The sequence below is a fragment of the Monodelphis domestica genome, chromosome 7, assembly GCF_027887165.1.
Source record: "Monodelphis domestica isolate mMonDom1 chromosome 7, mMonDom1.pri, whole genome shotgun sequence".
Taxonomy (NCBI): domain Eukaryota; kingdom Metazoa; phylum Chordata; class Mammalia; order Didelphimorphia; family Didelphidae; genus Monodelphis; species Monodelphis domestica.
The window spans coordinates 52,030,792-52,056,389 of NC_077233.1; the positions used below are offsets into that span (position 1 = coordinate 52,030,792).

The window sequence follows — 25,598 nt, forward strand, 5'->3', positions numbered from 1 at the left end:
CCAGAGTTCTCAAGTGTTGGGTGAATCAATGCAAAATGAATTTAAAGTTTATGGTATTGGGGGTACTGAGGATAATGCTAATGAATCTGTAAATAATGTAATTAAAGCAAGAGGAAGTGTAATTTATGTTAATGGATGTAGGGAAAAAGAAAAATTATAATGTAATAATAATAGCAAATTCTAATGATTGTGTAATAATGGAAAATAATGGAGAATGTAAAATGGATAACAGTAATGTGATTGGAAATGTGAACAATGGAACTGATGTAGAAGTTAAGGGAACCAATGTTAAATCTGATGAAGGTGATAAAGATGTAAAATCCTGGCAAAGTCACACAATTCAAGCTTTGTTTAGATGGACAGGAGATGACTGAGCTTTGCACTGATGTCACTGTGTTGGATCCAGTGTTGATAACATTCCAACCACCTAATAGCACAGGATTACATATTTCTGTGACTATTGGAGACCAGATCTATGATCTTCTGATTGATACTGGTGCAAGCAAGTCAACATTACAAACTTCTCCTGAAAATTGTAGAGCTGTTGGTACATTGGAAGTAGAGGCAGCTACAGGAAGACCACAAAGAGTAGCCAAATTGCAACCAAAGATGGTTTCTTTGGGTCCATTAAGTGTAGAACATGTGTTTTTGTGTATGGCAGATTGCCCAATGAATCTCTTAGGAAGGGATTTGTTATGTAAATTGAGGGCAACAATCCACTGTATTCCTACTGGTGAAATTTCATTACAGCTTCCAGAAGAATCTTTGAAAGCCTTTCCATTGCTTTTCTTAGATTCAATGAGTACAGAGGGTAAATCAGGTTCAGTTTATCAAAACCTGATGACATCCCTAAAGATCTATGGTCAAAGTGTTCTACAGGTGTGGGATTTTTAAAATCTGCTACTCCAGTCAGGGTGAGGACTAAGGGAGGACCAGTTCCTTGTGTACCTCAATATCTCTTGACTAAAGAAGCAAGTGAGGGAATAAGACCAATTATAGAATCTCTAATCCAACAAGGGATCATAATCCCTTGCTTCTCAGAATTTAATACACCCATTCTTCCTATTAAAAAGCCAAAACTAGATGAGAATGGTAAACCTGTGGCTTGTTTTATCCAAGATTTAAGGACTGTTGATTATATGATCAAAATTCCTTCTGTTGTACAAGTCCAGCTGCTATAATTTCTTCCTTTCCAAGCCAGGCAAGATATTTCACTGGTAGACTTATGCTCAGCTTTTTTTTTTTTCCAATTCCTATTCATGAGGATTTCCAAAAGATCCTTGCTTTTACTTGGGAAAAGACATAGTGAACCTGGACTCGTTTGCCTCAAGGATTCTCAGATTCACCTAGCCAATTTCCGCACATTTCAAACAGAGACTTTAAGAGTATAACATTCAAAGAGAGAAAACTGGTACATTTTGTGGACGATACCTTCTTGTGTCCCCAAATTCTAAAGTGTGTCTTAGAGATAGTGGGATTCTTTTGTTGGAATTTTTAAAGCATGGGCATAAGATCTCCAAGGCAAAATTTACAGTGGTTTTTCCCTAGAGTGCAATATCTATTTGTATTATCAGAGGGTTCATGGAGTATCACACAGAAAAGACTAGCTGATATCCAAAAGCTGACTACTACAAAAACTAAGAAGCAGCTCAGAGCTGTTCTTGGAACAACTGGGTTCTGTAGACAATGAATACCTGGTTACAGCCAGATAACCAAGTGTCTAACTTATTTGACTAGGAACACAAAACCTGAACCTCTGAAACTTAAGCCTGAACATCTTCAAGTTCTTGCTAAGCTTAAGGAAGCCATTTTATCTGCTCTAACTTTGGGCATCCCAGATTATGCAAAACCATTTCAATTATTTGTTAATGAGACCAAAGGAATTGCTTCTGGGGCATTAACACAGACTTTGGGACAAAGTTATCTACTATTGGGTATTATAGTTGTCAGCTTGATCCTATGACTGCTGGTACTGTACCTTGTCTAAGGGAGGGGTAGCTGCTGCTGTGTTAGTCCAGAAGTTAGCTGATTTAGTTTTGGGATGTCCATTGACTGTAAACTGTTCACATCAAATAGAAGCACTAATGAGAAAATTTTATACTCAAGCTTATTCAGATCAAAGAATTGCAAAGTATGAAATTATTCTCCTGAGTAGTGAGAACATCCAGTTGAAAAGATGTAGTATATTAAATCTGGCTACACTTCATCCCGATCTACCAAAACATGGTGAGCCATTACATGAGTCTGTGGAACTAGTTGATTTGGTGGAAATGCCTAGGATGGATTTGAAAGACACTCCTATTGAAAATCCAGACTGGGTTTTGTTCATTGATGGTTCTTCATATTTGTGTAATGGTATTCGTTGTATTGGTGTTACAGTGATCACAGAGTTTGAGACCCTGTGGTTTGGCTCATTACCTGGAAATATAAGTGCTCAAGGAGCAGAGCTTTGTAGCAAACCGGTCTTGTAGCCTATGCTAAAAGTGCAAATATCTATACATACTCTCAGTATGCTTTTTCAGTGTGTTTTGCAACAAGCAAAATCTGGAAACAGTGTGGTTTTATTACTGCATCAGGAAAATCAATTGCACATGCAGAAATAATAAACGATGTTATCCAGAAGCCAAAACAACTGGCTGTAATTCACTGCAGATGTAATACTTTTGGTAACAACTCGGTGTCTAAAGAAAATCATAGAACTGATGTTACTGCAAAGTATGCAGCCCATAATGCTCCAGTGCATGTAATAAATCTTTCAACTATTGAGTCTACTGATTTACAACAAACTTATGTATACTCTGATATTCAAACATGGAAGGAGAAATTTGGAGTTAGGAAAGAACATGGTGTATGGGTCGCAGATACTGGGAAACCACTTTTACCAAAAGATTTTTACACCTACTTGTGTCAAGCCATTCATAAAAAAGGTTATTTTGATACACAAGCTGTTGTGGATTCTGTGAAGAGACAGAGGTAGCACCTGGAATTAGTACTGTTACAAATAGGATCTGTAGAAGCTGTTCTATTTACCAAAATTCAATCAAGGAGAATTTAGAAAGAAAGGTTTAGGTGATAGACCTTTGGCATACTGCCCATTTGAGAGTTTGCAAATAGACTAAGCAAGCCAAAAACTGGAAGATACACGTTTTGTCTTGTAATTGTAGATCGTTTAACAAAATGACCTGAAGCATTTCAATCTACTACAAATACAGCTAGTTTTGTGGTGAAAGTGTTGCTTAGAGAAATTGTTCCTAGGTTTGGTGTTCTAATTACCATAGGCTTGGACAAAGTATCTCATTTTACACAAGATAATCTGAAAAGAGTCTATGAGAATCTAGAAATAACACCAAAGTTTCATGTTCCTTATCATCCACAAAGTTCAGGTCAAGTGGAGCATTTGAACATGGAACTCAAGACTTTGGTGGGGAAAATTTGTCCTTAAACTCATCTAAAATGTCCAGATATTCTTCCCATAGCTTTGTTTTTCCTGTGTATAAGACTTAGAGCAGACTTGCATGTATCATCTTATGAAATGTTTTTTGGTCATGCTCCATTGCAAGCAAAAACTTGTAAGGCTATTTATACATCTCTCTTGGGGACAGATTGTCAAATTGCTTCATATTTAATTGCTTTACAACAAAGTTTTAAAGAATTGCATGATATGGGAGTATTGATCCAATCTGGTCCATTGGATTATTCTCTTCATAATTTTCAATCAGGTTATATGGTATATGTGAAAAAATTTGCCAAAACATCAGCTATACAAGAAAGTTGGGTTTGGTCCTTATACTATTGTATTAATTTCACCTACATCAGTGAAAGTATTAGGAAGAGATTCTTGGTTCCGTTGTTCTCATTTAAATTAGCTCATGGAATTGATGATTAAAGGTGGAAATAGTAGAAATAAAAGGAGAAATTGAAGAAGAATAAAAGTTGGTGGAAAGCTGAGATTTCATCAGTCAAATTGAGTCTACAGTCAAAAAGATCAGGAAGCAGAGGACCATTCCAGTGGAAGAGAAGAGTAGGATCCAGATACAACAGAGGACATTGTGCAAAAAGTAAATGATTTACAGAGGACAAGGACATAGAGACTTTTAAAGAGAATTTTTCAATGAAGAGGATCAGGTGATTAATGAACAATTGGTTGTAAGATTTTGTGTTAGGTAATATTACATGTTCATATTACAATGCATTCAACAGCCCATATTACTGCCATGAGCTTTGGAGAAGAGATTTCATCAGACAAGATGGAGGATCTGAAGTTGTGGTAAGTATGTTGCATACAACAGAAACATAACAAAACACAACATAACTATAAACATAAAAACATGATTAGGATACATTGATCCAAGTAGCAAATCAATGGATAGTTACTTGCTATAGGATTTAGTTATATATGTGTCCACGTAGGTATATGGATAGTATTTAGATTTTAGATAGGTTAGAATAGTAGTAGCATAGGTAGATAGGTTAGTGTGTAGGAGATTTCATTAAGATAGGATGCCCAAGTTCAGATGTTCTGTTTTGATGATGTTGGGAAGTATATAGGGATGTAGTTAAATTTGAGTTTAGGGTTGATAAGGTAGGGTAGAAAACTACATTACAACATACATTACAATATGTGGTACATAGTACATATCACAAAACATGTAAATATATGTAAATAGTGTGTATTATAGTTAGTATTGAAAAGGTATTATAGGGTATTTCTGTGTGCATTAAGTGTGTATGTGTATATGTAACATGTATGTAAATAGTGTGTATGTGTATGGTATACATGTGTATAGCATTGTGTATTATATGTGTTAAATTATGTATGTGCTTAATATTTGTTGCTGATTGAGTTCTTTAGATAAGATAATTAGAAGCACAGTTCTATGTAACAGTTTTGTGTACGTTGTTTTGAAGTTTCATATGCGTTTGATTGTATTTTGACTTTTTTGTAAAAAACTTATGCAATGTTGTATTTATTGTACTTTTTCTAAAACTTAGCTATTTTCTGTTTTATACAGGGAAGTAGTTTTGATAGGATTTTTTTGGTATTGGTTTATAAGAACAGTATTTTATGCCTTATTTGTTTTGCATGAAGTTTTGTGAATGTATTTTTATTTTGATGTTTTGCTTATGCGTATGTTTGCTTTGTATTTTAAACTTTGTAACTGTTCTTTGTATAATTTTTTCCCTTTTCCTTTCCTTGATTTGAATCCCTAGAGTAAGGTAGTGGTAGATAGGATAAGATTAGTCAGTTTTTAGACTAATGGGTAAGAATTTTAGTTTAGGTGGGATTTAAATTTGTTGGTGCACAAATGCCAAAACGTTATTTCCAACACTATTTTGGCTTTGTGCAACAGGGGGGAACTATTACAAGGAAGAGACGATTTGAGCATGTGAGATGGGTCTGCAGGGAGATGCAGATGTAGAAAAAAGATTCTAGAATATGGTGGGGGGGGGGGGAGTGTGAGACAGTTAACTGAGGTTGGAGCTGGGTCTGTCTTGGGTTTGACTTGGAGGGACTGGCTGCTTTCCCATTGTGGCTGTTTCTGCCTTGTCTTTCCCATCCTACCTGCTTACCTACTGGCTTGTCATCTACTGATCTTCCTGGTGTGATCCTGAACCGTCTGAGCCATCTGTCTGTAAGATTGGGTCTGGGGTCCTTTGGGACCCAGGACCTCTCCCTGGACCCTGTCCTGCAAAAGTGCCAAAACTCTCACTACCTCTGTTACCATCAAAGGGGGGAGGGAGGAGGTTAGGTTAGTGTAGGTTTATCTATATTAGGGACCGGGGTCTTTAGACAGATAGGTAAGGATTAGGTTAGCTCAGAATCTGTGAAGACTCTCAGGAGATATTTAGATCTGGGGGAGGTTTAGGTAGTGATTGGTTTAGTATTATCCAAATCCCCTTTTCACCCTTCCCTGTTATAATAAATCCAACATCCATGTGTTTGTTACCTCAGGACAAGCTCTATTAGCCTATCAGGCCACAGCCAACCTACTGACACTGCCTTCCTAAATCAGTTAAATCTTCTGATACTGGCCCTATCGGAACCATCTAATCCATCCCCAAACCACCCAAAATTACACCCTCCAGATCCTACTCAAGCTATAGGGTCTTTTGAGTGAGTTCATGCTTCTAGCCACAGGCCAAAGTTCTCTCCTTCACAACAAAAGTGAAGGGAAAAAACCTTATTTGACCATATTATTCTCTGATTTAATTGTGATTTTCCTCCCATGTATAGTGTCAGGTTTCACAGCTCCTCAAATCCCCATAAGGACAATTTTAAGCTATACTTAGAACTGGTTTTAAGCCAACTAGTGGTATGAGAATATAATGCTTATGTCTGATAAGAAAACAGTTTTAATAGTAAAGTGAGATGGGAAGTCCAGAAAATAATTACATTTTCTTTGAAAATACTCTTTATATTTAATCATTTCATCTCATATTGAAGTAACTTTAGTTTTGAAATTTGCATAATAAAGCCTGGCTATACTGACACCTACCTGGAGATACTACAAAGCTCCATTTGCAATTCAGAATAAGGAGATTCTTTTTTTTTAATCTTTTTTTTTCAATTACATGTAGAAACTATTTTCAGCGATTGTTTTCTGACATTTTGCCATCCAAATTCTCTCCCTCCTTCCCCTTTCCTCGTGATAGTAAACAATCTGATATAAATTATGACTGCTGCCATGTGATACATATGTCCATATTCCACATGTTGTAGATATATCATACATCCAGGAAGAAACCCATGAAGGAAATAAAGACTCCCAACATTTCCTTTGATGGCTGTGAGTAACATTTTTCATGGGGAATCCCTTGGAGTTGTCTTGGATCCTTACATTGCTGAGAATAATTAAGTTCTTCGCAACTGATCATTATACAGTATTTCTGCTACTATATGCAGTGATCTTCTGATTCTGCTCATTTAGTAATCCAGATGTTTTTAGCTCATCCTGTTCCTCATTTCTGATGTACAACAGTATTCCATTATAATCATATACCACAACTTGTCAGCTATTCCCCAATTGATGGATGTCACCTAAGTTTTTTATTCTTTGCCACAACAAAAAGAGCTGCTATAAATGTTTTATATATATATACAGCTGTTTCCTTTCTCTTAGATTTGGGATACAGATAAAATAGAGAGATTAACAGCTTAGTATTCATGAATGTGGCTTTTAAATTTTTTTGAATTGATGTCTTTTTTTAAAATGTTGGTAATTTTTATTCATTTGTTTTTCAGTTGTGTCCAACTCTTCATGATCCCATTTGGGATTTCTTGGCAAAGATACTAGCATGGTTTGCCATTTCCTTTAGCTCATTTTACAGATGAGGAAACTGAGGGAAATAGGATTAATTGGCTTGCCCTGCACTTAAAATGGGCTCTGTTCAACCTCTCCAACTGACACATCTGTGTTTAATTTTTTTCCCTCATCTTCCTGAGTTGAGTGAAACCTCTAACCTTGAATCCTTAAACCAGAATTCAGCACAATCTATTACAGAGACAAAGGAATGAAAGGACCAGGTTAGAACTGGGAACATGTATCTGTCAGCTCTTCTGTATATGCACAAGCCTTCCCCATGCCAGAGCAGAATGCTTCCTGGGATTACCATGGCAAAATCACCATAGTAACAGAAAGACATCACTGTATCCTCAGTTTGGCTTCTTAGCAGAACTTCTAAGGAGAATGATGGCAAAACAATCCCTGTATGAGCCTACTGCTATTGGTTAAGTACTTTTGTATCCATTGTTTCATTTGTTATTCAGCACAGCTCTGTGCTCTGAGCTTTATCCCAATTTTGCAGTAGAGGAAAATGAAGCTGAGAGACTGCCTTAGAATCTCCAGTCAAATTCTCTTGAACCGCTAGGCATTAGAGCTGGAAAGGACCCCACAACCATCTGATCCAACATTTCACAGATGAGTTAGCAAAAGTCAAGAGGTACTTGATCATGGTTGCATAGCTGCAAGTAGCAAAAGCAAAATTCCAACCTAGATTGAAGCAGAGGAAAGAATAAAGGGTTTAGAATCAAAAGATATGGTTCTTTCACTTGTTTAACTTTATATAAGTCACTTCACTTCTGAGCCTCAATTTCTTCATCTGTAAATAAGGAAGTTTAACTAGAATACCTTCTGAGGTCCAATACCCCTCCTACCTCCAAAAGCCTGAGACTGTAATTTGAGAATCCAAGTCTACAGCTGTTTTCATTAAGCCCTTTCCTTTCCTGGATTAATTAAACATATTGTGGAAATTTTTTTCTGCTATTGTAAAAAATAAATTGGCAAGTTATAAAAATTAAATATTTAGATGGAAAAACTGTTCAATATAGGCTCAAAACTGTTTTTATACTTTTGATAGATGTAATCAAAAGTATCCTCAGTGATGAAGTGAAACTCAAATATGAACTTCCCTTCAGGGCCAGGCACAAGGATGCTAAAGAGACTTTTATTATAAAAATAAAATGTTTGTTGAAATATATAAGGATAAAGAAGGATTCTAATTCTAAGGGATTCTAAATCCACCCAAATAAACTTCCTGGTTCCGTAAGGAACCGCTTCTCCTGTGTTTCACAGGCTACACTAATCCTTCCTGAACTGACTTAACCCAAATTTATACTATCTAAATAAAAACTACTGCTATTATCTTTATAAATCTTAACTTTGTCTTCAAATTATAAAATAGCAAAGGCTAACTGGTTGAATCTCAACGAGAATCAAGTTAGAACTCTGAGTCCAAACCAAAGACCAGACCTTTCTTTGGTCTTCTCAAATATAAACCAATCTATAAAAACCACAATAGATATTCAATAGTGTTTCCCAAGTTGGGAAAGGAAAATACCGAGCTTCTTCAGATCTTTTCCTCAGACAGAGAGGCAAAGATGTTACCTCCTCCAGCCCTAAGAGAGTCTCTGAGTGTGTCTCTGTCAACTGCCAGAGCCCAACTCCCAACTGCCAGAGAGAGTAATTGACACAGAAAAAAGATTATAACTGTCAACATCTGAAATTAACATGCTCTCAGCTCTGCTTCAAACTCCAGTTCTAGTCTCAAGCCTGCCACTTTACTTCTTATCTCTAAACTAATAAAACAATTCTTATTTTCTAATATCATCCTTACACTATTTGGATTTAATTTACAAAATATGGGGAATTTAAGGGAGGAAACTGGAAACTAGCTCTCCATATCTAAAGTTCAAAGAATAGTTTTTGGAAAAGTATAATTATTTGAAGACTTGGGGAACACAACCAGTAAAGGGAATAGGGTATAGTTGGAAGAAAATTGGATCTGAAGCCAAGAAACCTGTGTTCAAGTCCCAGCTCTTCTGCTTAATGCTTATGAGACCTTGGACAAGTCATTGTTCTCTTCTACCTTTGTTTCCTTTACCCAACTAGTTGATTCCCAAGATTCCCTTCAGCTCTTAAATTCAGTTATCCTTGGGAACTTTAAAATCTGTGCTTAACTAAACAGTGGACATATAGCTCAGGGGACTGGCCCAGGAGAAGTTTCTCTTAGATATACTGTTAGGATCACCAGGTTGGCTCTTGAAGTTTTTCACAAGCCAAAGATAAAAAGCAAAACAAAACACCTTATTTTTTCTACCGTGGACAGGTGGGAAATACTCCAGGTGTAGATACAGCAGCCTCAGGAATTTTAGGATCTTGTTGCAACATGGTCAAGTCAAACTATCCAATGCATTTCTAGTCTTGTGAGCAATAGCAATACAGCAAACTGGAATAATGGCTGAAAGTGTATCTTCTGGATTTAGTCAGATAATATGCATGCATCTCATGTTTGCTACTTATAATGAGAAATAAAGTCTTTCCTCATTCTCATCATCCCTAAAATGAACATCAGACCACACTACCTGTCTTAGAGAAAGAATCACTGGGACCACTAGGTGGCACAGTGGACAGAGCACCAGGCTTGGAATATGGAGGTCTTGGGCTCAAATCAAGCCTCAGATATTATCTAGCTGTGTAACCCTGGGCGAGTCACTTAACCCTTTTTGCCCTTTTTTGAGTTGTTACCAAGACAGAAAGTAAGGGTTAAACATAAAAAGAGAGAGAAAAAGCATCAAGCATGATACTTGGATTTCTTTTCCCTTCTAGAATTCAGGCATTCGTTTCCAACAACAAAACCCAAGCATTTAGATCAATACAAAAGAATGGGGAGTGGGGGGGAAATCATAACTATTATTTACAACTTAAAGGATTTTTAAAAAATGTATCAGTTATACTTTACCAGAATAACAAAAAATGCCATTTATTTTTAGATTGCCTTTTTGAACTCTTATGGGCTTTTCCTGATGCTGCTTTCTTCAGGCCAAATTGCTTCATTTAAGTGCCCATAGGTTTAATTGTTTTCTTCATGTTTAGGGGTCAGAGGATGGGGGGAGGGGTCTGACCATCTCATTGATATCATTAATTAGCTTTGTATAAATTCCATTCATCAATGCAAATTTAGCCCCTCATTGCTTTAGGCAACTTGCCCTCCAAGACTAATTTGAAGAGAAGTTGCAGTTTGCATTGATGGTGGGAATTTCCTTACTAGAGTTTCCGATTCCAGTAAAATCACAAATCCAGTTCTTATCTCATTTTATAACTTATCATCTTGGCTGTAGTCCTTCGTACTCAAAGAGGACCAAAATGGTATCACTCTATTGCAGTCAGTGTACAGTGCTCAGATTAACATCAGCTCTCGAGGCTCTACCCCACGCTGGGCACACATAGCCCCCATGAACATTTGGGATGGAGATGTCTCTAAATTTGTATGTCACACATTTCTTTTGAGCTACTGCAATGATGCACAGGGCCACCTTTGATCCAAGCACATCACAATGGACTGCCCTGTATCAGGGTCTCCCATGTCTCACAATTGATGCCGAAGTTCTTCAGAGACCTTCTTTGTATCGTTTCTTCTGACCTCCATGTGAGCTCTTGCCTTGGGTGAAGTCTCCACGAAATATCTTGTAGGCTAACACTCATTTGGCATTCAAACCACACAGCCAGGTCATCAAAGTTGTGTCTCTGCAGTAGAATTTGAGTGCTTGGCAGTTCAGTCTTGAGAAAGGACCTCAGTGTCGGGGTACCAGACCAGATGATCTCCAGTCTTCCTAAGACAATTCTAGTGAAATTGAGTCAAGTTTCTTGTCACGGCACTGGTAGACCATCCAGATATCACAGACATACAACAATGGCATCAGCACAATCAGTTTGGTAGACAGCCCAGGACCTCTTCTCTCCCACCCTTTCCTTTAAAGACTCCCAAACACTAAGCAAGCTCTGGCTATTTGTGTATCAACCTCATTATCTATGCGGGTATCCCTGGAAAATATGCTGCCAAGGTAAGTGAACTTATCCACAGCATTCCAAATTTCTTCATTTGCTGTTCCTTACTGGCTGGTGGAAAACATCTTCTCTTGGTGTTAATTGTCAGGCCAAAATTAGCATAAATGTCAGAGAAATATTCCATATTCTGTTGCATCTCAGCCTCAAAAGTTGCACTGAATGTACACTTGTCTGCCAACAAGAAGTTATGCACCAATTCTTCCTTCACTTTAGTCTTCGCTTATGACCTTTTTGAATTAATTTATCATCAGTGCCATGGCTGACCTGAATGCCTCAAAATCTGTATAGTTATTATATCTCTTCCTTGGGAAATAGTTCCTAGAAGTGGGATCACGGAGTCAAGGGACAAGAATAATTTTGTGACATATAATGAAAAGGTAGATTTTTGCCAGCACAAATTTAGAGATGGGTAGGGGCTGTGAAAGTGTCTGTGAGCATCCAAGAAAACCCACCTAGAATGCCATTCCATGGCCCACTGGGGTGTCTGGGAGCTATTAGTTGAATCAGAGAGTAAGCAGTCAAAACTGGTGATATAAATTCCTTTATTGAACACCATTCCACCTGCACTGAAGCTAAAATCCAGCATCGAAGGGGCTCCAGGACCAAAACTGAGATTGCCGTGTCTAACAATGAAGAGTGAAGATACACTCAAACTGTATTGACTGATGAAGTATTCACAAGACCAAGCTAGCCTAACAACAGATGGCATAGGACCCTCACCATCACCACCCCTGGGGACAAAGCATCCAGCTCTTTGGAGACTGGCACTCCCCCTTTCACCCCCATTCCATCTGGCAGGAACAGCAAGCCAGGAAAGAAGATGGCAACCAAGGCAGGGACAATTTGGTTGAGATATTGACTGAACATGGCTTTTGTAGAAAGGATATTCCTGTCTTCACTTCCCCAAGTCTCACTACAGTCTCATCTGAAGGAGGGCATGTTGTTGAGAGGGTTGTTGAGCTCTGCTATGACACCAACACCATCCCTCCTTCTCTTAAATTGAAAGCCTGGACCTTCCCCCCAACCCCGACTCTGGTTTCCCACTGTCACTGGGCCATTTATCCCAATAGAGCCTGTGAGGAGTTTTCAAGGTCCTGACCAAAACCTATACTCTATCATCCCCTCTGTCAGAGCAGCCTTTTCCACTGTCTCCAAAAGATGGAATTTTCCTGCTCTAAAGTCATTCCCCCTGAGAGTTCCCAACTCAGGGTAAATAGGTATCCCCTTGTCTAGGCATGTCCAAGAGGCCAGGCAGCTTCTTGGGCTAGGAATGTTGTTGCCATTACTTATTCCCAGATCTTTCTGGGCTAGGGTAGAGGAATGGAGGAAACATTTGGGTGCCTCTGATCAGGCCAGGGGTTCTTAATCTTTATTGTGTCAGGGACTCCTTTGCCGGTTTGTCGAAGCCTGTGGAATCTTTCTCAGAATCAGGTTTTCAAATAACTGAAGGAAATACTAAATTTTAGACATTATTGAAAATAAAGATATGATTTTCTTCCTATCCAATGGGTTAATTGGACAACCCCCCCCCCCTGAAATTTATCCATGAATCCAAGGACTCCACTTTAAGAACCCCTGACATAGGATGGCCTAGATAGATCTGTCCTAAGAAGCTTTCAGGGTTGTCTTAGGAGACAAACCCTAACAGTCATTCAGATATGGCTGCCACCCTGTATCACTTGGGTGTCTAGAAGGCTCTATTGAACAAGATCATTATTATCTGTATTGATGCACCCTCTGGGCAGGGAGCCCTTGCATCTATCTGACTTACAGCTGAAGTTTCTTCTATGGGTGGTCTCCCTCTGTTAGAATGTGGGCTTCTTTTGAGCATGGGCTGTCTTTTCTTTGTATCCCCAGCACCTATCACAACACCTTGCACACAATAAGTTTTTTTTTTCATTCTTTGGAGCACAAAATCCAGCTGCGCCCCTTTTGCCTTCCTAAGACTAGACCCTGCAAGGAGCTCCCTTCTGCTCCCATCCCCTCTGTTTCCCTATGAATGAATCAGCCCAACCAAGCCATACTTTCCTGCTAAAGAGCATCCAAGCAAGAGGTAGCCAGGTGGGCTTCAGCCCCACTCTAGGTAATGAATGCTGGCCAAAACACCAAGTGTCTGAGCCAACCTGGTGTTCCTGACAGTATATCTAAGAGAAACTTCTCCTGGGCCAGTCCCCTGAGCTATATGTCCACTGGAGCCCACATTCCTTCAGGCTCCTCTGTCTTTAAACCCATTTCCAAAACCTCTCATTCTGCTTAGGTCTCCCTGGGAAACAGCCCTGGACAGTGATGTCAGTGAGGGTTGCTCCTGTAGAGCCAAGCTCCCTTTCTCTTCTCCACAGGGATCAGCTTTGTCTGAATAGGAGCTCTGTCCCCAATTCAGTTCCCTGCTCCATACTCCAGCCTGGTAATGCTGAGTTTCCAGCAGAATCATATCCCAGAGTATTTGGAAAGGAAACTAAGGCCCAGGGAAGCGGGACTTTGATTTCTGGGAACTGTGGATATTCTGTATGCTACCTTAGCCCAGGCTCAGAGGATTGATTCTACGCATCTCAGGAGGGGTGATCAGGGGGCCTTACATCCTTATTCTTCAGTTGCAACACTGTCTTTTTTCAACTATTTAAGGGTAAGCTTTCCTCATCTCTACTTCCTGACAGTCTCTTTCCCTATATGACGATCCCTGCCTCTCTCCCCATCTAACTCCCTGTTCCTCTCTCCTATCCATACTGGTCTCTCTTTCCTCCTCTCTCCATCCACATTTCAGTCTTCCTCCATGTAGTTCTCCCCATCTTTGTCTCCCTCTTCCAAATAAATTCTCCCTTCTCATCCAGTTCCCTTTTACCCTCTTCTTTCATTTTCTCTCCTGCCTGTTTCCCTCTCCCTCCCTACATAAGCCTCCCTGTTCCCAACTGTATCCCTTCCCTATTGTCCCTCTCCCTCCCATTACTCCCTTTCCCAATGTCTTCCTCTCTGTCTTTCCCTATTTCTATTTGGCTCCTTCCCAATTAGTTAGTTTTCCTCACTCCCCATTTTTATTTTCTTTTTTTAATGCTTCCCTCTTTCCCCCATCTGTCTTCCTTTCTTTCTCCCTGCCTGTCTTCCTCTCTTCTCCCCATCTGTCTCCCTCTTCCCTTTCCTTCTTGCTCTCCAGATGTCTCCCTCTCCATTTCCCCCATCTTTCTTTCTCTATTCCTCTCTTCAAATCTGTGTCCCTTTCCCTTCCTCTCCATTTCCCTTTGCCTCCTTCTCCTCTCCATCTGCTTCCCTCTTCCAACTCTTCCCAACTGTCTCCCCCTCTCCTCATTACTCTCCAAATGCCTCGCCTCTCTCTTCACTTGTTTCCCTTTGTCTCTTTCCATCTCTACTTCCCTCCTCATTTTTCTCACCTCTCAAAATCTTTTCCTCTCTCTCCTTGTCTGGCCATTTCCCTCTCCCTTTTCCCCCAAGTCTTATTTCTCTATCCTTGTCTCCCTTCTTCCTCCCCAGCTGTTCCCCTTTCCCACTCCCCTCTCCAAATGTCACTCCCTAATCTGCAACCCTTTTCCCTTCCTATCTTTAGCTCTCCAGATCTACCTTCCTATGCCCTTTCTTAAGTCTTTGTCTTCCTCTTCCTCTTCAAATTTCTGTAATCCTTTTTTTCTTTCCCTCTGTGTCTGTTCAGCTTTGCTTCTCCTTCCCTCTAACCCACCAGCCTCTCTCCAAGTCTCTTTCCACCTGGTTTCTTCTCCCTATCTCCCCAACTCTTAGCCTGTCTCCCCTGTGCCTCCTTTTCTCTTTCTCGAAGTCTATCTTCCTTTCCTTCCCTCCCTCCCCACCCTTATCTCCTTATTCCTTTCTGCCATCTGGCTCCCTCTCTCCCTTACCCCCCTTTCCCTCCTTGTAGCCCTTTTTGCTTGTACTTCCTGGGTCTCTTCCCTTCATCATTTCTCTCTGTCTCTGTCTCTATCTCTGTTTCCGTCTGTCTGTCTGTTTTATGACTGTTACCTGCCTTTCCCTCAGCCTGGAGCCTTCTCATATGAACTTTGGTGTGTATGTTCAAAGAGCTCATTGCATACATTGCCACCCCCTGATGAGTCTGTCCTCATCTTTGGGAGCGTCATTGGATCCCGCATGCCCACTCTCACCCTAACTGTATTGTAGCATTGCTGTGTGGTTTGGGTTGGGTTTTTTTTTTTATGAAGTTCTTTTTTTTTTCCTGTGGGAAGAGGAAGGGGAAGGAGTCAGAGGGGAGCACAGTGCTGGAGCCAGAGTGGAGGTGCATGAGTGGGATGATTCCCCTGGGTGGGGAAGGAAGGAAAAGGGTCTGAGAAAGTCCAGGACCTCTGGGAATCCACCCTTATCCCAAACCATCCAGGGACCTGGTCTCCTGACTCCACAAAGGGGATGAGACCGGGATGGGAGGCAGGAAAGGAATGGAAGCAGAAGCTCTGTCTTTTCCTGGGAGGGGAGGGGATAAGCAAAGATTCTGATCCACTGGGGAGAGGGAGGGGGGAGAGGAATTATGTTGGGACATCTTCATAATCCAATCTAAATCCCATGGACGTGAGAGTGAATGGGGACACCCACTCTTTTGGAGAGGGATGGGGAAGGAGTTGAAAGAAGGGGTTCAAACCCCATTGAGGTCCCCAAGGCTAGTGGCTCTGTTCCTACGATCCAGAGGACCCCGTGAACTTCCCCTGGTGCCCCTGATTCCATCTCTCCACTCTGGAAAGAAAGGCAGAGGGTGGGTGGATGGGGGAAGGAGATAAGGCAAGAAGCCCATTCCCTCTCTGACTACCTGTAGTACATACACACACACACACACACATACACACATACACACACACAAACACACATGTTCACACACGTTCACCTGCTCCCTTGGCCCCAATTACAGCCCCATCAAGTCTCCAAAACAATGGACTTAAAGCATGAAGTGGTAGAAGTGGAGGCCCCCCATTGGGGGTAGGGGTGCAGAGAGAAGATGGGGCACGGGGTGGGGGGGGACGGGGAGTACCCTGTTTGGAGGTGAGCTGCAAGTTCAAATTGCACATAAAAGTATCAAAGAAACAGGCCAGTTTCTGCCACTGGCAGATGGAGGAGAGGAATGTCTCTGGGCCCCTCTTCCACTCTCCCTCCCCCATCCCCACCAACAAAAGAACTGAGAATTCTGTGCTGTACAAAACAGGCCCAGGCCAAGGGGGGGGGCGGCAGATGAGGGGCGTCGAGGCTGGGCCCAGTCTGTGGAGGAGTCCTCCCGAGAGGGGGCCAGGAGGAGAGGGAGCCCGATCCAGAAAGAAAGCAACCCCCGCCCCCTGCCCGGGTCCGGGAGCAGCTCCGGTTCAGCCTGAAAGGACGAGAAAGGGGAGGAGGGTCCTGGCCCCGGGGGGATGAAGGAGAAGCTGTCCAGCCTCTCTCCCCAGCGTCTCTGCATGGTGGCAGTTAATTCAGTCGATCTTTTTGTCTTGACCCCAAGCTGCAGCTGGCTGGACCCTGGGGAAAGCGGTGGGGTCAGTGGCCAGTGGGGTGTCGGGTGAAGAGAGGAAGGGGTGAAGGACCCCAGGACTCCGTGCTCCCTCCCTCCAGGCAGGTCATCTTCATCTTAGGTGAGCTGGCTGGGGAGAGCGGGGTCTCGGGGAGGCCGCCCAAGGGAGGTTGGCAGCATCTGAGGCTTCGAGGTGCAGGTCACTGAACCGTCGTTGGCAGAAAAAGGCGGGAAAGAGTCCAGTCCGGGGCCTCCAGAGAGGGCGAGGCCCAGTGGCAGCATCTCTGTTATGTTCTGGGAGGGGTTGGAGGGGGGCCAGGACAGAGGGAGTCAGCACCAGGCGGGGCAGCCCCCAAACTGAGAACTGAACCTGCAGTTGTGGGTGGGGACCCTAGAGGGCCAGTGCCAGGAAGGGGGAGAGGGAGGGGGAACCCCAGGAGGATAGCAGGTTCCCCCGATGGTCTGGAACCAAAAAATTTGGTCACTGAGTCACCACTGGTGAGAGCAAATTTCTTGGCCTGGGATGGCTCTGATACCTCCGGTGACGTTAGAAGGGAGGATGGGAAAAGGAAACCCGGAGAGGCTCAGGGAAAGTCTATTTCTCCTTAAAGTCCGGTGCCATTGGGAACCAGAGCCCAAGCCTTCCCTCCTTCCAGAGGTCAGGAAGCCACCCCGATCCACTCCCTTGGCCAGGACTAGAGATAGGGAGGTAGGCAGGGGAAGGCAGGGGGGCAGCACTATTGTGAGAGTAGTCTGATGCCAGGGTCTGCCCCAGGGGTTCAAATGGAGGGATCAGGGGAGGGGGACTGGACAAGTTGAGCTCATATTTTCTGGCTTGAGATCCTGCCCTTCAGGGTCCCTGTGAGTGAGAAACTGGACAGGACCGAGCCCCCCACCCTGGGACCTCCCCACCAGATCGTAACACAGAACTTACCGCAGAGCCAACAAAATCTGCAAGGCCGAGGGGAGGGGAGGAAAAGAAGGGAGATGGCGGGAAAGACAGAGGGGGAGAGAGGAGAGAGATAGAGGGAGGGAGAGGGGAAGAGAGAGGGAGAGGAAAGAGGAGAAAGAAAGGGAGGGAGAGAGGAAGAGGTGGGAGAGAAAGGGGGAGAGGGAAGAAGGGAAGAGGAAAGAGGGAGAGAGGGGAGGAGAGAATGGGGATGGGGAAAGGAAGAAAGGAGAGAGGAGAAAGAAAGGGAGGGAGAGCGAAGGAGTGGGAGAGAGGGAGGAGAGGGACAGAGAAAGGGAGAGAGGAGAAAGAGAGAGGGAGAGAGGAGAAAGGGAGAAGGGGGAGAGGAAAAAGAAAGGAAGGGAAGGAGAGAGAAAGAGAGGGGGAAGAGAAAGAGGAAGGGGAAAGAGGAGGACAGGGGGAGGAAGGAAGAGATAAGGGGGATGAGAGACAGAGACAGAGACAGAGAGAGAGAGAGAGAGAGAGAGAGAGAGAGAGAGAGAGAGAGAGAAATAGTGTTAAATAAAGATCACCTAAGACACAACCCCACCACATCCCAGCTTTGCATCTTGAGGTAAAACTCTACATTCTGGACCCACACATGGAAGGTAGGGCTGTGGGAGAGAGGGGTCCTGAAATAAAAACTGGAAGGATTAGAATTCTCCTCTAATCTATCTCACCCATTGCCCCTTAGAATGAAAACTCCCTTAGATTTAGAGAGGGCTAGTCCCTAATCTTGCCCTTCTGGAATGAGTCTGCTCTTCTGCTTTGGAACCAATACATGGTATTAATTCTAAAGTGGAAGGTGAGGGTTTTTTTTAAGCGCACACATTTTTCCATAGAGCCGGTTGTTAAACATTTACCAGTATATCCCTGACTCAAATACTCCCAATATCATCCAAAAGCAATACCCACCTCAGAGAATAGAGCCTGCATAGACTTGCCTTCCACGATCCAAAGGAAATATCTAAGTGGACTAATATTCACAAGGGGATTGGTCTTTTTATAGAAATAGTGACATGAGCAGTAGTTTTGAGTAATTGTACACAGTTTTTCTCTTGGATAGAGAAGAACCTTTTTATGAGTTTTGTTTATTTAATGGTGCAAGATTTTAAAAAATCTAAGGGGAACAGGAAGGAGAGAGGAAGAAAATTTGGGAATCAAATTTTTAGAAAACATTAAAAATTGTGCATATAATTGGCAAAGAATAAAATATTGAAAGATTATTAACAAGGAAAAACTTGATCTTTATTTTATATATGTATTTATTTAATGAATCCTTTCCTCCTCTCCCCCCCCAAAAAAAATATTCTGGGGAGAGACCTGGATAAGGCTGAGGATGGTGGGAAATGGACGGTAAGCTACATGTAGCAGTATCTAACTGAAAGATTAGAAATGATTTCTCTTCTATGGTTTTCAATACTTCATTCATAAAATGAGGGGTTTGGATTCACCGAATGATCTCAAAGCCCTTTCAGTTCTGATGGTCTGTGTTCTGTTCTTCAAGGTCTAGCAGGTGTAATTTGCTCCATTCCGAAAGCAAATTTATTTATTTTTCTTATCCAGAGTTTTGAATTGTCTTTGCCCCCTCCTGCCTTGTTATTTCAGAGAATCAAGAGTTAGCTGTTCAGCAGTCAGCTGGGTGGCTCAGTGGATGGAGAGTCAGGCCCAGAGTTGGGAAGTCCAGGGTTCAAATCTGGCCTCAGACACTTCCCAGCTGTGTTACCCTGGGCAAGTCACTTAACCCCCATTGCCTAGCCCTTACCCCTCTTCTGCCTCGGAACCAATACACAGTAATGACTTGAAGATGCAAGATAAGGGTTTTAAAAAAAGTTAGCCATTCAGTTCTAGTTATGGAGAACAGGATGGAGGTCTATTGAGGCTGTGTGGACTGGCTGGACCACTTAAGGAAAAAGAAAGTCAGCTTCGGCCAGAGGGGAAAGTAAACATGCTATAAGCCTGGGGACAAAACTAACTACAGAGGGGAGAGGGAGAAGGAGCCAAGAGGGAACACCTGGGCACATTGATTTGGACCTGAGCAGCTCTTTGGAGGTCAGGGATGGGAAGGTGGGCCTGGAGAGGGAAGATGGCAGAAGATTCCCTGTGATGGCCATGTTTGGCTTAGCCAGTCAGCCTCAGCTACCAGGTAACAAACTCTCAAATGGGAGTCACTAGAAGGAATCTAGGGCTTCTCCTGAGAGACCGCCCTAAGCAGAGGATCCTGGGGTAGAATGAGATGGTCTCCACCAAAACTGGTTTGAGAAATCCCATGAAAAGAAGAGTTTGTGTTTCCATTGGCGCGAAGGTTTATTGAGCACTTGACTCACATACATACGTCACTGGAGAAGCAGCCTAGGGGAGTAGGTAGAGTGCTGGCCTCCTCATAAAGATCTGTGTTCAAGTTTTACCCCTGACCCATCCTGGCTGTGTGACCTTGAGCAAGTCCATTCCCCTACCAGAGCCCCTCCCCCCCCAAAAAAGAAACTCCCTAAGACTCTAAGTTCACAAGAAGGAGTTCTCTCACCCAGAGCTCTTCCACTGATGAATCACTGGTCCAGAAAAAGAAAAAACCAATAACTCATTTGAACCCTGTGACATAAATAGAGCAAATATTATTTCTGTTTTGCGGATGAGGAAATGGAATACAGAGCAGGTGCCTCACCCAAAGGAGGGAGAAGTGTGTTTGTGGTCAGAGAACCTCGGGTCCCATCTCGGCTCTGCCACTGTGTGTGACCTTGGGCAAGTCACTCTCCTCTGTACATGGGCATTTCCTCATTTGCAAAATGAAGAGGCTGGACTCAATGGTTTCTAAGGCCCCTTCTAGCTAGCCTTACAAAGTGACTTGATACCAACAGGTCCAGTCAGGGAACCAGCCCAGGTCTTCTGATTCAACAATTAATGTGGCAGAATTCCCACTGTGTATTGGCTCCAAGGCAGAAGAGTAGTAAGGGTTAGGCAATGGGGGTCAAGTGACTTGCCCAGGGTCACACAGCCGGGAAGTGTCTGAGGCCAGATGCTGCAAAGCCCCCTTAGACAAGTGCTCAGCATCGTGATGACTTCAGCACTCAAACAAGCACACAACTGTCCCCTGGTTCCCTGGTCTTACCTCTCTCAGGCTGAGGAAGACTTCTATTACCCCCCACTTTTTTTAAACCCTTAGCTGCAGTCTTAGTATCAGTTCCAAGACAGAAGAGAGATAAGGGCTAGGCAATGGGGGTTAAGTGACTTGTGCAGGGTCACCCAGCGAGGAAGTGTCTGAAGCCAGATTTGAACCCAGGTTCATAACTCCAGGCCTGGTGCTCTATCCCCTGTGCTACCTTGCTACCCCCAAAATATATTCTTTTTCCCTAAAATGAATCTCTGGACTGGCAGACAGGCCCATTCCCTGCTCCATCCCAACCTCCCCTCCACCTCCTTGATCTCTCCTTGGAATAAAGTGAGTGGCAGGTCCTTGGCCAATCTAGAGCATCCCAGTCCATCGGTTCCTCCCCACTCACCTTTGCTCTCTGTCTTGAGCTCGTCCTGCAGGAGGTCGTTTTGCCGGTTACCCAGCACAAAGGCGAGGAAGGAGAGGATGAGGGCATTGAGGATACCAATGATGGCCAGGATGTATGCCCAGCGCACAGAGCAGTCCCCCAGAGAATACTTCCCCGTCTTCTGCCCACACATATCTCGGATGGTCTCGGCATCCCAGCCATCAGGGAAGATCATGCAGCCCAGGACCAGGCAGAGAGCTGGAGGAAGGGAGGACCAGGCCCCCACAGCAGCCAGGGAGGGGCGAGAAAAGAGATTCGTTACCTCGGCTACTCATCGCCACAAGGCAGTCACCCAGAACTTTCTCCCCCAACGACAGAGGAGCCCTCCAGACAATGGAGGCGGTTATTCAGAAAGCTGCCTTTCCCTGGGAGATCTTCCTTGGACTCTTTAGATCCTTGCCAATTGATGTATGTGTTTTTTCTCGCGTTAGGATGTGAAATCCCTGAGGCAGACACCAGGACTTTGCCTTTCTCATGTGTGTCCCCAGCACACAGTAAGCACTTCATAGAAGTTTGTTGACTATATTTGTTGGTTCTACTATGGCAGTTTGTTCTACTGCAAAGCCTTTTTTCTCACCTCCTTTAAATGACTCTTGAAATCTCTCCCTTGAAGCCTTGCTGGGTTAACTGGAGGAGGACGGACAAGCTCCTCCTATCCCACCCAGTCTGATGAGGCACTCTCCCTGCATCAAACCCTTGACCGTGTCAGCTCCCAGTCCTAAAGGTATTTAAAAGGTTTGACACCTGCTGCCTGTGTGCTCCTGTTTCTGCCCTTTGACCTCCACATCCTAAACTTGTCTCCATCTTAGTCTATCTTAGAATGGAAAATCCCCAAAGCCAAGAGCCCTGCCTAAATGAAGATGGATGTGATGGGAATGGGGAGAGAAGAAGGAAGAGGAAGATGATCCTGACTCTGGCCAGTCCCAAGGACCGCTCTCCTGGTTTCCACGGTGTTTGACTCTAGTTCTTTGCTCCCTTCTATAAGGCAGGATGGGGACTACCGCCACCTCCAGGCACTTAAGAATTCATTACCCCGTTGAGAACATGCTCATCCATTAGATGAATTGCTTGGCATCTGAAGCTAAGGGAGAGAAAGAGGAGATGCCCCCGAACTCAAGCTCCCTTCAGAATTGCCTCATTATCCCCAAATTGCAAAACTCCTATCTACTACAGCGTACCCTGGGGATCTTCCTCCTAAAAAATCACCCTCCTTCACACCCTGCTACCCCACTCTTAATATCACCCCTCTATGGAGGCATGAGACTTCCTTTTATCTCGCCTGCCCCCTACCCTCACTTCCCATCACTCAACAACGACAGGGAGTGATTTGGAGGCAGAAGAGGTCAGATACTTTGTACTTTAGATATGGTAAAATTCAAGGTCATTTGGTGGGGAATGGGACTGGGAGAGACAGAACCCAAGGCTGGAAGAAGAAAGCAGGCTTCAGTAACCGTTAATTCAGCCATGTTTGCTTCCTTAGCATCTTCCTTCCTGGTTCCCTCCTCTCCTTCTGCCTATACTACCCCTCCCCTCCTTTCCCTGTTTCTCCTCTCCCTATTTCCACTCCTCCCTCCTCTTGATTTCTACTTGGCATGTCCTTCTCTGCCTCCCCCACCTGTAACTACTCCTCCTCCCTGCCCAGATCTGACCTGGAAGGTCCCTCTCATTTCTATTGTCATGGCCAAGGTCATTAAGTCCAATGGATAGAGGAAGAAGAACCCTGCTCCTGAAGATAATGGGTCCTGGGTGAGAAAAGGACAGTCAAATCTGGCCTCATACAAGCCCACCTTAAAAACCATACTACCTACCCCAATCCTCTCCTCAGTCCATCAGGTCCCACTCTTATCTTCCCTTTGTATCTTCCACACCCCCGTGCTTGGGCTGGGTTGGGCTTGAGTGGGCTGGATTTGGGGGAATAACAAGATCGGCAGAAGGAAAAAAGGACCCTAAGCCCCAGCAGTAGAGGGCTAGGGCTGTAGTCACTCATCATTCCCCTGGTGAGTGAATTCCTATCTCCATGGAAACAGCTGCCAGCTCACTCCCAGCTCACTGGTTTGGGTCTGCTAGCTGCTGGGCTTCCAGATTCAACTCCTCTCCCTTTGAACCCTGCTCCTCCTCCATCTCTCCCTCCCCCTCTCAAATCACTCCCTTTAGAGTCTTTTCCTTTCCATCTCTCTGTACTGTCTTTCAGTGGATACTTCCTTTCCCTGATCTCTTACTCTTCTCTCTCTCTCTCTCTCTCTCTCTCTCTCTCTCTCTCTCTCTCTCTCTCTCTCTCTCTCTCTCTCTCTCTCTCTCTCTCTCTCCCCCCTTGATATGTTTATCTATTTTTCTCTATCTATGTCTGTCTCTTCTTCTTTGAGATATCTATCTTTCTGAGTTTCTATTTCTCTCTGTATCTCTCTGCATTCCCTCTCCCCCCTCCTTTTTCCATCCCTTCTTCCTTTCTCTTTCATCTGTCTAGCTGTCTGTCTGTCTAATCTATTTATATCTATCTATCTATCTATCTATCTATCTATCTATTTATCTGACTTTCAGTTTCTATTTCTCTTTGTCCTAAGTTCCCTGTTGTATTTTGAGTCCCTCTGATGGATGGAGGAAGGAAGGACTCTAGCTTCATTAGCTTCATCTCTTTACAAAAGTCTCGGTTCCCCCTGGACATTGACCCTAGCACCACCTTGACCCCTCGGGTGGCCTTCTGGACTTGAGATGACCTAGACCAGGCTAAGATTCCTCAAAATGAAAACAAGTCACTAGGGAGACAACCAGGACAGATAGCCCTATAGCTCATATCTTGTCCCCCATCACAGGTCTGCAGGTTCTTTTGTCTGATCCAAATAGTCCTGGATTTGAAGACTGTGTCCCTCATGGGGAACCCAACCCTCTCCCACAACATAGATACACTCTACAATTAGGAATGTTTTGCTGGAGTCCTGTTTTGAGCCAGGAGAGGATAATGATGGTAGTGGTAGTGATGCTCTTGCTGCTGCTGCTGGTGATCATCTTGAAATCCTTTCCTTCCTTCAGGGCTAGGTCAATTACCTTTTCCATGAAGCCATCTCTGATCACCCCCAAATGGAAATGATTCCTTTCTCCCATAATCTTGTAGTACTTTGTTCCAGTCTCTCCTTTAAAGTGGGCAATGTTTGGATTTGCATAATAATTGCTGGAATCTCAGAATTGAAAGGGGTCCCAAAAATCATCTATTACAACCAGTATCTGTATAGGAGTCTTCTACATGACAATTCTCTGTGTGCCTCTCTTATCTCCCTTACTAGATGGTAAGCTCCTTTGGGACAGGGCAGTATCTAATTTGTCCTGGGGCCATGGACACCCAGTGTGGCCTAGCATATCCTTAATGTGCAGTTGTTGAATGGTGTTTGCCATTCTTTAGATAATAATCTACACTTGCAAGTTACAGCACTGCTATCAGAATATCCCAGTTAAAATTATGCTACAGAATTCAAAGAATCATATAGTGTCGGGCCTCTTTGAGGACATCTTCTCTGGCTTTCTCACCTTAAGAGAAGAAACCAAGGCTTAATGATGTGAGATGACCTGTTCAAGGGGAGAGAAGGAGTAAATTGCTTGGGAGAATAATATATTAACCCATGAACTCCCCTTCTAATGAATACCTTAATCCAGATTAGCAAGTTTATGGAAGAGAATGGAAGTCTTCTAGGGAAGAGATACAGGATGGGCAAGTTTGAAGAGGTCAGAGAGAAGGAGGGGAGAGACAGATAAATCTGTAGTATAAAGTAAAGATTAAAACTACATCTTATAGGTACCCCTTTGGTAGCTGGGGGTTGGGGGGAGAAGCAGTAAATATCCCAATTCTGACACTGTCTCCTTGTGTATAAATATCTAGAATATTCATCTCATGGTATTTCTGTGAGACTCAGATGTCAACATGTATATGTACATGTATATAAATAAATGCATGTATATGTATATATACACACATATACATATATCTTGTTTTTCTGATTGTTTAGACCTAAAGTGATAAAGAAAATGTTAAAATATTTTGCAAACTTTGAATTACTACCTAAATATCTTATAAAGGGAGTCTCCAAATTCTTCCTACAGTTTTCAACTTTAATAGTTAAAGCTTTAAAAGCTTAAAACTTCACAAAGACTTTGGGGACACCATCTATTTCTGACAATGATGAAGGTCCCAAGACTGAGCAGGTTGCACATTTCTCCCCTTTTAATTCTTACTTGTTCCTTTCTCATCCTTTTCCGTATGAACTACAGCAGCATCTCACTCCTGCTTCTTCTGCCCCCTTTTCTAGGAGGCCTTCCTT

The 25,598-nt window shown here is 43.2% G+C and overlaps 1 protein-coding gene across 2 annotated transcripts in view; it reads right to left on the bottom strand.

The window, feature by feature from the left end:
- Positions 1 to 11,870: 11,870 nt before the first annotated feature.
- LHFPL4 (LHFPL tetraspan subfamily member 4) overlaps positions 11,871 to 25,598 on the bottom strand; it is a 38,544-nt gene continuing 24,816 nt past the window's right edge. The window contains exons 2-4 of one of the 2 annotated variants that reach the window (XM_056804592.1): positions 21,253 to 21,489; positions 17,741 to 17,757; positions 11,871 to 16,814 (exon numbers count right to left, since the gene is read on the bottom strand). In XM_056804592.1, the coding sequence (XP_056660570.1) occupies positions 16,764 to 16,814; positions 17,741 to 17,757; positions 21,253 to 21,489 (305 nt within the window). In that variant the 3' untranslated portion in view covers positions 11,871 to 16,763. Of the gene's footprint in view, positions 17,101 to 17,740; positions 17,758 to 21,252; positions 21,490 to 25,598 lie in introns of both variants that reach the window. The other variant, XM_056804591.1, reaches the window with a different exon arrangement.